Source organism: Oncorhynchus keta, chromosome 28, assembly GCF_023373465.1.
Source record: "Oncorhynchus keta strain PuntledgeMale-10-30-2019 chromosome 28, Oket_V2, whole genome shotgun sequence".
NCBI lineage: Eukaryota > Metazoa > Chordata > Actinopteri > Salmoniformes > Salmonidae > Oncorhynchus > Oncorhynchus keta.
The window spans coordinates 76,746,792-76,758,874 of record NC_068448.1 but is presented as its reverse complement, the minus strand read 5'-3'; the positions used below and the strand labels follow the sequence as shown (position 1 = coordinate 76,758,874).

At 45.5% G+C, this 12,083-nt stretch overlaps 1 protein-coding gene across 1 annotated transcript in view; it reads right to left on the bottom strand.

The window, feature by feature from the left end:
- The window catches only part of LOC118361801 (zinc finger CCHC domain-containing protein 2-like), a 67,453-nt gene extending 57,284 nt beyond the window's left edge, over window positions 1–10,169 (bottom strand). The window contains exons 1-3 of the mRNA XM_052484252.1: window positions 10,161–10,169; window positions 9,859–9,988; window positions 7,149–7,219 (exon numbers count right to left, since the gene is read on the bottom strand). Of these exons, the coding sequence (XP_052340212.1) occupies window positions 7,149–7,219; window positions 9,859–9,988; window positions 10,161–10,169 (210 nt within the window). The remainder of the gene's footprint in view (window positions 1–7,148; window positions 7,220–9,858; window positions 9,989–10,160) is intronic.
- Between the last annotated feature and the right edge of the window lie 1,914 nt (window positions 10,170–12,083).

Below are 12,083 nucleotides of genomic sequence, written 5' to 3'. Positions count from 1 at the left end.
TATGGATTTCACATGACTGGGAATACAGATATGCATCTGTTGGTCACAGATACCTTAAACAAAAGGTAGAGGAGTTTGGATCAGAAAACCAGTCAGTATCTGGTATGACCACCATTTGCCTCATGCATAGAGTTGATCAGGCTGTTGATTGTGGCCTGTGGAATGTTGTCCCACTCCTCTTCAACGGCTGTGAGAAGTTGTTGGATATTGGAGGAAACTGGAACACTCTGTTGCACACGTCGATCCAGAGCATCCCAAACATGCTCAATGGGTGACATATCTGTTGAGTATGCAGGCCATGGAAGAACTGGGAAATTTTCAGCTTATGGGAATTGTATACAGATCCTTGCGACATGGGACCTTGTATTATCATGCTGAAACATGAGGTGATGGCGGTGGATGAATGACACGACAATGGGCCTCAGGATCTCGTCATGGTTTCTCTGTGCATTCAAATTGTCATCGATATAATGCAATTGTGTTTGTTGTCCGTAGCTTATGCCTGCCCATATCATAACCCCACCATGGGGCACTCTGTTCACAACGCTGACATCAGCAAACCGCTCGCCCACACAACGCCTTACACGCGGTCTGCCATCTGCCCGGCACAGTTGAAACTGTGATTCATCTGTGAAGAGCACATTTCTCCAGCGTGCCAGTGGCCATCGAGCGTGGGCATTTGCCCACTGAAGTCGGTTACGATGCCAAACTCCAGTCAGGTCAAGACCCCGGTGAGGACGACAAGCACGCAGATGAGCTTCCCTGAGACGGTTTCTGACAGTTTATGCAGAAATTCTTCGGTTGTGCAAACCCACAATTTCATCAGCTGTCCAGGTGGCAGGTCTCAGATGATACCGCAAGTGAAGAAGCCGGATGTGGAGGTCCTGGTCTGGTGTGGTTACACCTGGTCTGTGGTTGTGAGGCCGGTTAGACGTACTGCCAAAGTCTCTAAAACAACGTTGGAGGCGGCTTTTGTTATAAAAAAATGTAGCTTGAATTCTCTGGCAACAGCTCTGGTGGACATTCCTGCAGTCAGCATGCCAATTGCACGCTCCCTCAAAACCTGAGATATCTGTGGCATTGTGTACATTTTAGAGTGGCCTTTTATTGTCCCCAGCACAAGGTGTGCCTGTTTAATGATCATGCTGTTTAATCAGCTTCTTGATATGCCACAGTTGTCAGGTGGATGGATTATCTTGGCAAAGGAGAAATCCTCACTAACAAGGGATGTAAACAAATGTGTGCACAAAATCTGAGAGAAATACTTTTTTGTGCGTATGAACAATTTCTCAGCTGTTTTATTTCTGCTCTTGAAACATAGGACCAACACTTTACATGATGCGTGGCTCAGTTGGTAGAGCATGGCGCTTGTAACACCAGGGTAGTGGGTTTGATTCCCGGGACCACCCATACGTCGAATGTATGCACACATGACTGTAAGTCGCTTTGGATAAAAGCGTCAGCTAAATGGCATATATTATATTATATTATTATATTATTATTTATTCAGTGTATTTTCTGTCATTTCAATACCCCAAAACATTTTTCTAATCTGGGAGGTAATTCAAATAATTTCGCTGTGTATTTTGGATATGGAAATCAAATCAAAAGTATTTATATAGCCCTTCGTACATCAGCTGATATCTCAAAGTGCTGTACGGAAACCCAGACCTAAAACCCCCAAACAGCAAAGCAATGCAGGTGTAGAAACAAGGCATTAGAATGTACCGGAAGCCATCAAAATAGATAGAGATGGTTGGCAACTTTTTCCTATTTTGACTGGCCAGCCATTGTGCTTGTGAAAAACATAGCCTCTTCCCTAAACATGAGTGAAGATTATAAAATGTACTTTCCTGTATTATATCACGTTCTTATTTTAGATTATTTCTTATTGTTGTTGCATTGTCGAGTAGGAACCTGCAAGAAAGCAGTATTTTCCACATGTATATAGAGTAGCCAGCCAAATAGTAAAAGTAGCCCTCCAGGTACCCCCCCCCCCGGGTTTCCCCCCAGGACTCAAAAAGTGTAGAGAATCATTGTACCATCTAAACGGCTGTGAAATATATCTTTCATAACCAAAAAATATTGTATTTTCAGCTGTTTTGAAGATGGTGTACAAAACCGAAAGTAAGAGAACTTTAGAAAGGGAAGCATAGAAATAGCACACATAGAACAAGGTCTACCGCTTCTTAGACTTTTTTTCAATGCGAATGACAGATCTATAACACACATTTCTATGTGAATTTGGTCAGGTCGCCCGTAAATGTACATATTGCAGCTTTACGACGAAGTGTAAAACGTAGCCTGTTGAAAATGAATAGCCGACGGCAGGCGCTAATGGAAAACACCGAAAAAGCATTTCGTTGGACGGTGTATACCACGTGTATCCCGTACATATGGCAAATTAAGACATGGAACTTAACCCACCACACACACACACCACACACAAAACAATAAATGTGTCCTCTACATGTGTTAGGCTGTACGGTTTACACAGTGTTAGCTTCTGTGTCCCGATCGTCGTCGTGAGGAGACCAAAGCACAGCGTGATGTGAATACATATTTTAATGAAAAACAAAAAAACACAAAGTACACTAAACAGACAGAACGACAGAATGACAGAATGACAGAAATCAAAACTGAGTGCAAACATGCAACATCACATAGACATTAACCCACGAAATACCCAAAGAAGATGGCTGCCTAAATATGGTTCCCAATCAGAGACAACGATAAACAGCTGCCTCTAATTGAGAACCAATCCAGGCAACCATAGACATACATAAACAACTAGATGGAAGACAAAAAACCCATAGACCTACAAAACCCCTAGACAGTACAAAAAACACATACATCACCCATGTCACACCCTGACCTAACCAAAAGTTTTAAAGAAAACAACGAATACTCCGGTCAGGACGTGACATTCAGACAGGTCTTTGGATTACAGTGTCTGACTGTTGTGGCCGTGCCAGCGTTAACTAAGCCAGGCTGTAAAGAGACTAAAAAGGGAAACCAGTGGTGGTGTGAGAGCTTAAAGTGGAACTCACAGCGTTTTAGCAACATACAATCTCTTTAAAATCTGTTCAGGAAGAATATGACACTTTATTTAATTTTTTTCATTTTCGGACAACCGAGCACTTAGATATGGGGCGGCAGTGGTTAGAGCGTTGGACCAGTAACCGGAAGGTTGCTAGATCGAATCCCCGAGCTGACAAGGTTAAAAAAAATCTGTCATTCTGCCCTTGAACAAGGCAGTTAACACACTGTTCCCCGGTAGGCTGTTATTGAAAATAAGAATTTGTTCTTAACACTAGATATGGTTATTTTCACATGATCATACATTCTTAGAATGTTTGGGAATCACATATAAATTCTATAGCAATATAGAGAGGGAAAGTGGCCGTGCGTTTGGACAATTAATAGACACTGCAGCAACTAAATCCTAATAAAAACATATTGTAAGGACCGATGCTGGAGATGAGAAGCAGGTACATTTAATGAGGAACAGACAGGCAACCGGACAGGAACAGAGCAGGGAACAGAGCGGGGAACAGAGCAGGGAACAGAGCAGGGAACAGAGCGGGGAACCAGACAGTTATGGGGAAGGTAATGACAGAGGTGAGTCCAATAATCGCTGATGCACATGACGGGGTCAGGGGGGGAGGAGCGGGACGGGGTCAGGGGGGAGGAGCGGGACGGGGTCAGGGGGGAGGAGCGGGAGCAGGCGTGACAACATCTGTCTTGTCCAGGAACGGAGCCAATAGAGACCAGTGAGCCATAGCCAATCAGAGCTACAGTAGGCCTATATGCAAATAAGCCATTCGCCACACGGGCCTGCCATCATTCTCTTTGAACTGGACTGTGTGTTTACAGGCAGTAGGGCCTGTCATCATTCACTATGAACTGGACTGTGTGTTTACAGGCAGTAGGGCCTGCCATCATTCACTTTGAACTGGACTGTGTGTTTACAGACAGTAGGGCCTGTCATCATTCACTATGAACTGGACTGTGTGTTTACAGGCAGTAGGGCCTGCCATCATTCTCTTTGAACTGGACTGTGTGTTTACAGGCAGTAGGGCCTGTCATCATTCACTATGAACTGGACTGTGTTTACAGGCAGTAGGACCTGTCATCATTCACTATGAACTGGACTGTGTGTTTACAGGCAGTAGGACCTGCCATCATTCACTTTGAACTGGACTGTGTGTTTACAGGCAGTAGGGCCTGTCATCATTCACTTTGAACTGGACTGTGTGTTTACAGGCAGTAGGGCCTGTCATCATTCACTTTGAACTGGACTGTGTGTTTACAGGCAGTAGGGCCTGTCATCATTCACTATGAACTGGACTGTGTGTTTACAGGCAGTAGGGCCTGTCACCATTCACTATGAACTGGACTGTGTGTTTACAGGCAGTAGGACCTGTCATCATTCACTGTGAACTGGACTATGTGTTTACAGGCAGTAGGGCCTGTCACCATTCACTATGAACTGGACTGTGTGTTTACAGGCAGTAGGGCCTGTCACCATTCACTATGAACTGGACTGTGTGTTTACAGGCAGTAGGGCCTGCCATCATTCACTTTGAACTGGACTGTGTGTTTACAGGCAGTAGGGCCTGTCATCATTCACTATGAACTGGACTGTGTGTTTACAGGCAGTAGGGCCTGTCATCATTCACTTTGAACTGGACTGTGTGTTAACAGGCAGTAGGACCTGTCATCATTCACTATGAACTGGACTGTGTGTTTACAGGCAGTAGGGCCTGTCATCATTCACTTTGAACTGGACTGTGTGTTTACAGGCAGTAGGGCCTGTCATCATTCACTATGAACTGGACTGTGTGTTTACAGGCAGTAGGGCCTGTCACCATTCACTATGAACTGGACTGTGTGTTTACAGGCAGTAGGGCCTGTCATCATTCACTATGAACTGGACTGTGTGTTTACAGGCAGTAGGGCCTGTCACCATTCACTATGAACTGGACTGTGTGTTTACAGGCAGTAGGGCCTGTCATCATTCACTATGAACTGGACTGTGTGTTTACAGGCAGTAGGGCCTGTCATCATTCACTATGAACTGGACTGTGTGTTTACAGGCAGTAGGGCCTGTCATCATTCACTATGAACTGGACTGTGTGTTTACAGGCAGTAGGGCCTGTCATCATTCACTATGAACTGGACTGTGTGTTTACAGGCAGTAGGACCTGTCATCATTCACTATGAACTGGACTGTGTGTTTACAGGCAGTAGGGCCTGTCATCAGTCACTATGAACTGGACTGTGTGTTTACAGGCAGTAGGGCCTATCACCATTCACTATGAACTGGACTGTGTGTTTACAGGCAGTAGGGCCTGTCATCATTCACTATGAACTGGACTGTGTGTTTACAGGCAGTAGGGCCTGTCATCATTCACTATGAACTGGACTGTGTGTTTACAGGCAGTAGGGCCTGCCGCCATTCACTATGAACTGGACTGTGTGTTTACAGGCAGTAGGGCCTGCCATCATTCACTTTGAACTGGACTGTGTGTTTACAGGCAGTAGGGCCTGCCGTCATTCACTATGAACTGGACTGTGTGTTTACAGGCAGTAGGGCCTGCCGTCATTCACTATGAACTGGACTGTGTGTTTACAGGCAGTAGGGCCTGTCACCATTCACTATGAACTGGACTGTGTGTTTACAGGCAGTAGGGCCTGTCATCATTCACTATGAACTGGACTGTGTGTTTACAGGCAGTAGGGCCTGTCATCATTCACTATGAACTGGACTGTGTGTTTCCAGGCAGTAGGGCCTGTCATCATTCACTATGAACTGGACTGTGTGTTTCCAGGCAGTAGGGCCTGTCATCATTCACTATGAACTGGACTGTGTGTTTACAGGCAGTAGGGCCTGTCATCATTCACTATGAACTGGACTGTGTGTTTACAGGCAGTAGGGCCTGTCATCATTCACTATGAACTGGACTGTGTGTTTCCAGGCAGTAGGGCCTGCCGTCATTCACTATGAACTGGACTGTGTGTTTACAGGCAGTAGGACCTGTCATCATTCACTATGAACTGGACTGTGTGTTTACAGGCAGTAGCAACAGTGTGACTTTAGATCATGACAACACATTAATATAATAATAATAATAATAATAATATATGCCATTTAGCAGACGCTTTTATCCAAAGCGACTTACAGTCATGTGTGCATACATTCTACGTATGGGTGGTCCCGGAATCGAACCCACTACCCTGGCGTTACAAGCGCCATGCTCTACCAAGCTACAGAAGGACCAATAGGAATTTTAATGAATTTATTTTATGGTGGAAAATAGGTTGTTCAAGACCACTGTATCTACATAGGAGGCTGCATATAACATTTTAACATAAGAAAATGTATATACCAAAGTATTGAGATAAACTGTTGTTATTGACCAAATACTTATTTTCCACCATAATTTGCAAATAAATTCATAAAAAAGCCTACAATGTGATTTTCTGGATTTTTTTTGCTCATTTTGTCTGTCATAGTTGAAGTACCTATGATGAAAATTACAGGCCTCTCTCGTCTTTTTAAGTGGGAGAACTTGCACAATTGGTGGCTGACGAAATACTTTTTTGCCCCACTGTATACAGAATGTTGGTGCCTGCGTAGAGGTGGATCAGGGAATCACCCGCAGCAAGAGCGACATCGTTGATATATACGGAGAAAAGAGTCGGCAAAAGAGAATTGAACCCACCCCCATAGAGACTGCCAGAGGTCCATACAACAGGCCCTCCGATTTGACACACTGAACTCTATCAGAGAAGTAGTTGGTGAACCAGGCGTGGCAGTCATTTGAGAAACCAAGGCTGTTGAGTCTACCGATAAGAATACGGTGATTGACAGAGTCGAAAGCCTTGGCCAGGTCGATGAAGACGGCTGCACAGTACTGTCTTTTAGCGGTTATGATACTGCACTGTCAGAACTAGAAGCACAAGCATTTCGCTACACTCGCATTAACATCTACTTACCATGTTTAACATTTTATTTTATTTTATTTCAACTGTTGACTCATTTATAAAATCACTTGTGTGTCCACGAGCAATGACTGGCTCAATTATACACCATTTCATTTAATGTCAAGAGAAGCGAAAGTGTGTGAAGACTGAAAACATACCTCAAAATTGTATTCCCTGTCTGTCCTGCTCTGTGACATCCCCTTCAGTACAATCTTCTCTATATGTACAGCTGTAAGGAGTAGAGGGAAGAGGATTAACACATACATTCCTATTAGAGGTCGACCGATTAGGATTTGTCAACGCCGATACCGATACCGATTATTGAGGACCCCCCCCAAAAAAAAAAAAAGGCCGATACCGATTAATCGGACAATTTGTTTTTTTTGGCATTTATTTGTAATAATGACAATTACAACAATACTGAATGAACACTTATTTTAACTTAATATAATACATCAATAAAATCAATTTAGCCTCAAATAAATAATGGAACCTGTTCAATTTGGTTTAAGTAATGCAAAAACAAAGTGTTGGAGAAGAAAGTAAAAGTGCAATATGTGCCATGTAAGAAAGCTAACGTTTCAGTTCCTTGCTCAGAACATGAGCTGGTGAAACATGAACATATGAAAGCTTGTGGTTCGTTTAAACACGAGTCTTCAATATTCCCAGCTAAGAAGTTTTAGGTTGTAGTTATTTTAGGAATTATAGGACTATTTCCCTCTATACCATTTGTATTTCATTAACCTTTGACTATTGGATGTTCTTATAGGCACTTCAGTATTGCCAGTGTAACAGTATAGCTTCCGTCCCTCTCCTCGCTCCTCCCTGGGCTCGAACCAGCAACACAACGACAACAGCCACCATCGAAGCAGGTTACACCAGCCTCATCTCGGGAGTTGATAGGCTTGAAGTCATAAACAGCGCAATGCACAAAAGTGCTGTTTGAATGAATGTTTACGCGCCTGCTTCTGCCTACCACCGCTCAGTCAGATACTTAGATACTTGTATGCTCAGTCAGATTATATGCAACGCAGGACACGCTAGATAATATCTAGTAATATCATCAACCATGTGTAGTTAACTAGTGATTATGATTGATTGTTTTTTATAAGATAAGTTTAATGCTAGCTAGCAACTTACCTTGGCTTACTGCATTCGCGTAACAGGCAGTCTCCTTGTGGAGTACAACTAGAGAGAGGCAGGTCGTTATTGCGTTGGACTAGTTAATTGTAAGGTTGCAAGATTGCATACCCCGAGCTGACAAGGTGAAAATCTGTCATTCTGCCCCTGAACAAGGCAGTTAACCCACCGTTCCTAGGCCATCTTTGAAAATAAGAATTTGTTCTTAACTGACTTGCCTCGTTAAATAAAAGGTATAATTATTATTTTGTTTATTTAAATCGGCGGCCAAAAATACAGTGCTATAACAGCTTCCTCTCTTCTGGGAAGGCTTTCCACTAGATGTTGGAACATTGCTGCTATAACAGCCTCCACTCTTCTGGGAAGGCTTTCCACTAGATGTTGGAACATTGCTGCTATAACAGCCTCCACTCTTCTGGGAAGGCTTTCCACTAGATGTTGGAACATTGCTGCTATAACAGCCTCCACTCTTCTGGGAAGGCTTTCCACTAGATGTTGGAACATTGCTGCTATAACAACCTCCACTCTTCTAGGAAGGCTTTCCACTAGATGTTGGAACATTGCTGCTATAACAGCCTCCACTCTTCTGGGAAGGCTTTCCACTAGATGTTGGAACATTGCTGCTATAACAACCTCCACTCTTCTAGGAAGGCTTTCCACTAGATGTTGGAACATTGCTGCTATAACAGCCTCCACACTTCTGGGAAGGCTTTCCACTAGATGCTGGAACATTGCTGCTATAACAGCCTCCACTCTTCTGGGAAGGCTTTCCACTAGATGTTGGAACATTGCTGTGTGGACAAGGGCATTGACATGCTGAAACAGAAAAGGGCCTTCCCCAAACTGTTGCCACTAAGTTGGAAGCACGGAATCATCTAGAATGTCATTGTATGCTGTAACGTTAAGATTTCTCTTCACTGGAGCTAAGGGGTGTAGCCCTTACCATGATAAACAGCCCCAGACCATTATTCCTCCACCAAATGTTACAGTTGGCACTATGCATTCGGGCAGGTAGCGTTTTCCTGGCATCCACCAAACTCTCCGTCCATTGGCTATTCTTATTGAGCAGTGGCAACAAACTCTCTCTGTCCTTCGCCGAAGGCAAAAATGTTCCCAGACTGGAGATTTAAATGATGATGGAGCCTCCTGTTTTGTCAATCCCACTACACACCATCGTAGAGAACTAGTTCCCAGCTGTGCCTCAACAAAAGGACCGTTTCAAATGCGACAGTTAAGATTCAAATTTTGATTAGCTGTTTATTAATGGAATAGCCTGACATTCCTTGCCATTTTTTTTGCTCACATTTACTCGAGGAATACAACGCAGCGTAGATATAACCTATAGGCCGAGGGTTTTAACGTTTTTTGTATATATTTTTTATGCATTCACTCGGATTCAGGACCGAACCGAGGTCCCCGTACGGAACAATTCCATACGAATACATGTACCATTACACCCTAGTTTACTGTAATAGTAGTGTGTGTTTGACTACAGTGTGTTTGTGGCTGTGTTGTCATTCGCTTCCCAGCTGACCGTGGATGTGATTGTGCTGTATAAGTCTGTCTGTCTGTCTGTCTGTCTGTCTGTCTGTCTGTCTGTCTGTCTGTCTGTCTGTCTGTCTGTCTGTCCTGTCTGTCTGCCTGCCTGCCTGCCTGCCTGCCTGCCTGCCTGCCTGCCTGCCTACCTGCCTGCCTGTCTGTCTGTCTGTCTGTCTGTCTGTGGCGTACCTTCCCTCTGGGTCCTGCAGCTGGGGGGTGTCTGGCTGGCACACTGTCTCTGCCCCTGCCCCTGTGTCCTCTCATCCAGACTGGCTTCAGTGGTGACGGCAGCTGGGCCCAGGTACTCTGCTTCCTGGGCCTTGGGAAAACACAAAGCAACTAGTGAGTAGAAAGCCTTCAACACTGCAGCTGCACTCAGGCAATTAAATACACGATGACATCCCACAGAGGAAGGACACCAAGATGAATCAAACTATCAAGCTCCCAGAACATCTGTCAGTTGTGCTATCTGTTCTAATATTAAACGTTGCTATCGTCATGGTGGTGCTATCGTCATGGTGGTGCTATCGTCATGGAGGTGCTATCGTCGTGGAGGTGATATCGTCATGGTGGTGCTATCGTCATGGAGGTGCTATCGTCATGGTGGTGCTATCGTCGTGGAGGTGATATCGTCATGGTGGTGCTATCGTCATGGAGGTGCTATCGTCATGGTGGTGCTATCGTCGTGGAGGTGCTATCGTCATGGTGGTGCTATCGTCGTGGAGGTGCTATCGTCATGGTGGTGCTATCGTCATGGTGGTGCTATCGTCATGGAGGTGCTATCGTCGTGGAGGTGATATCGTCATGGTGGTGCTATCGTCATGGAGGTGCTATCGTCATGGTGGTGCTATCGTCGTGGAGGTGCTATCGTCATGGTGGTGCTATCGTCGTGGAGGTGCTATCGTCATGGTGGTGCTATCGTCATGGTGGTGCTATCGTCATGGAGGTGCTATCGTCATGGTGGTGCTATCGTCATGGAGGTGCTATCGTCATGGTGGTGCTATCGTCATGGAGGTGCTATCGTCATGGTGGTGCTATCATCATTGAGGTGCTATCGTCATTGAGGTGCTATCGTCATGGTGGTGCTATCGTCATGGTGGTGCTATCGTCATGGAGGTGCTATCGTCATGGTGGTGCTATCGTCATGGTGGTGCTATCGTCATGGTGGTGCTATCGTCATGGTGGTGCTATCGTCATGGAGGTGCTATCGTCATGGTGGTGCTATCGTCATGGTGGTGCTATCGTCATGGAGGTGCTATCGTCATGGAGGTGCTATCGTCATGGAGGTGCTATCGTCATGGTGGTGCTATCGTCGTGGTGGTGCTATCGTCATGGTGGTGCTATCGTCATGGTGGTGCTATCGCCATGGTGGTGCTATCGTCATGGTGGTGCTATCGTCATGGAGGTGCTATCGTCATGGATGTGCTATCGTCATGATGGTGCTATCGTCATGGTGGTGCTATCGTCATGGTGGTGCTATCGTCATGGAGGTGCTATCGTCATGGAGGTGCTATCGTCATGGTGGTGCTATCGTCGTGGTGGTGCTATCGTCATGGTGGTGCTATCGTCATGGTGGTGCTATCGTCATGGTGGTCCTATTGTCGTATTCGTGCTATCGTCATGGAGGTGCTATCGTTAATGGAGGTGCTATCGTGGTGGTGGTGCTATCGTCATGGTGGTGCTATCGTCATGGAGGTGCTATCGTCATGGATGTGCTATCGTCATGATGGTGCTATCGTCATGGTGGTGCTATCGTCATGGTGGTGCTATCGTCATGGAGGTGCTATCGTCATGGAGGTGCTATCGTCATGGTGGTGCTATCGTCGTGGTGGTGCTATCGTCATGGTGGTGCTATCGTCATGGTGGTGCTATCGTCATGGTGGTCCTATTGTCGTATTCGTGCTATCGTCATGGAGGTGCTATCGTTAATGGAGGTGCTATCGTGGTGGTGGTGCTATCGTGGTGGTGGTGCTATCGTCGTGGTGGTGCTATCGTTAATGGAGGTGCTATCGTGGTGGAGGTGCTATCGTCATGGAGGTGCTATCGTCGTGGTGGTGCTATCGTCGTGGTGGTGCTATCGTTAATGGAGGTGCTATCGTGGTGGTGGTGCTATCGTCATGGAGGTGCTATCGTCGTGGTGGTGCTATCGTCATGGTGGTGCTATCGTTAATGGAGGTGCTATCGTGGTGGTGGTGCTATCGTCATGGAGGTGCTATCGTCGTGGTGGTGCTATCGTCATGGTGGTGCTATCGTCATGGAGGTGCTATTGTCGTGCTTGTGCTATCGTCGTGGTGGTGCTATCATCATGGAGGTGCTATCGTTATGGATGTGCTATCGTCGTGGTGATGCTATCGTCCTTCAGGGACCCACGGTGTTGTTAATGAGGTGGTCTTTGAACAATTGTCTGGTGGATG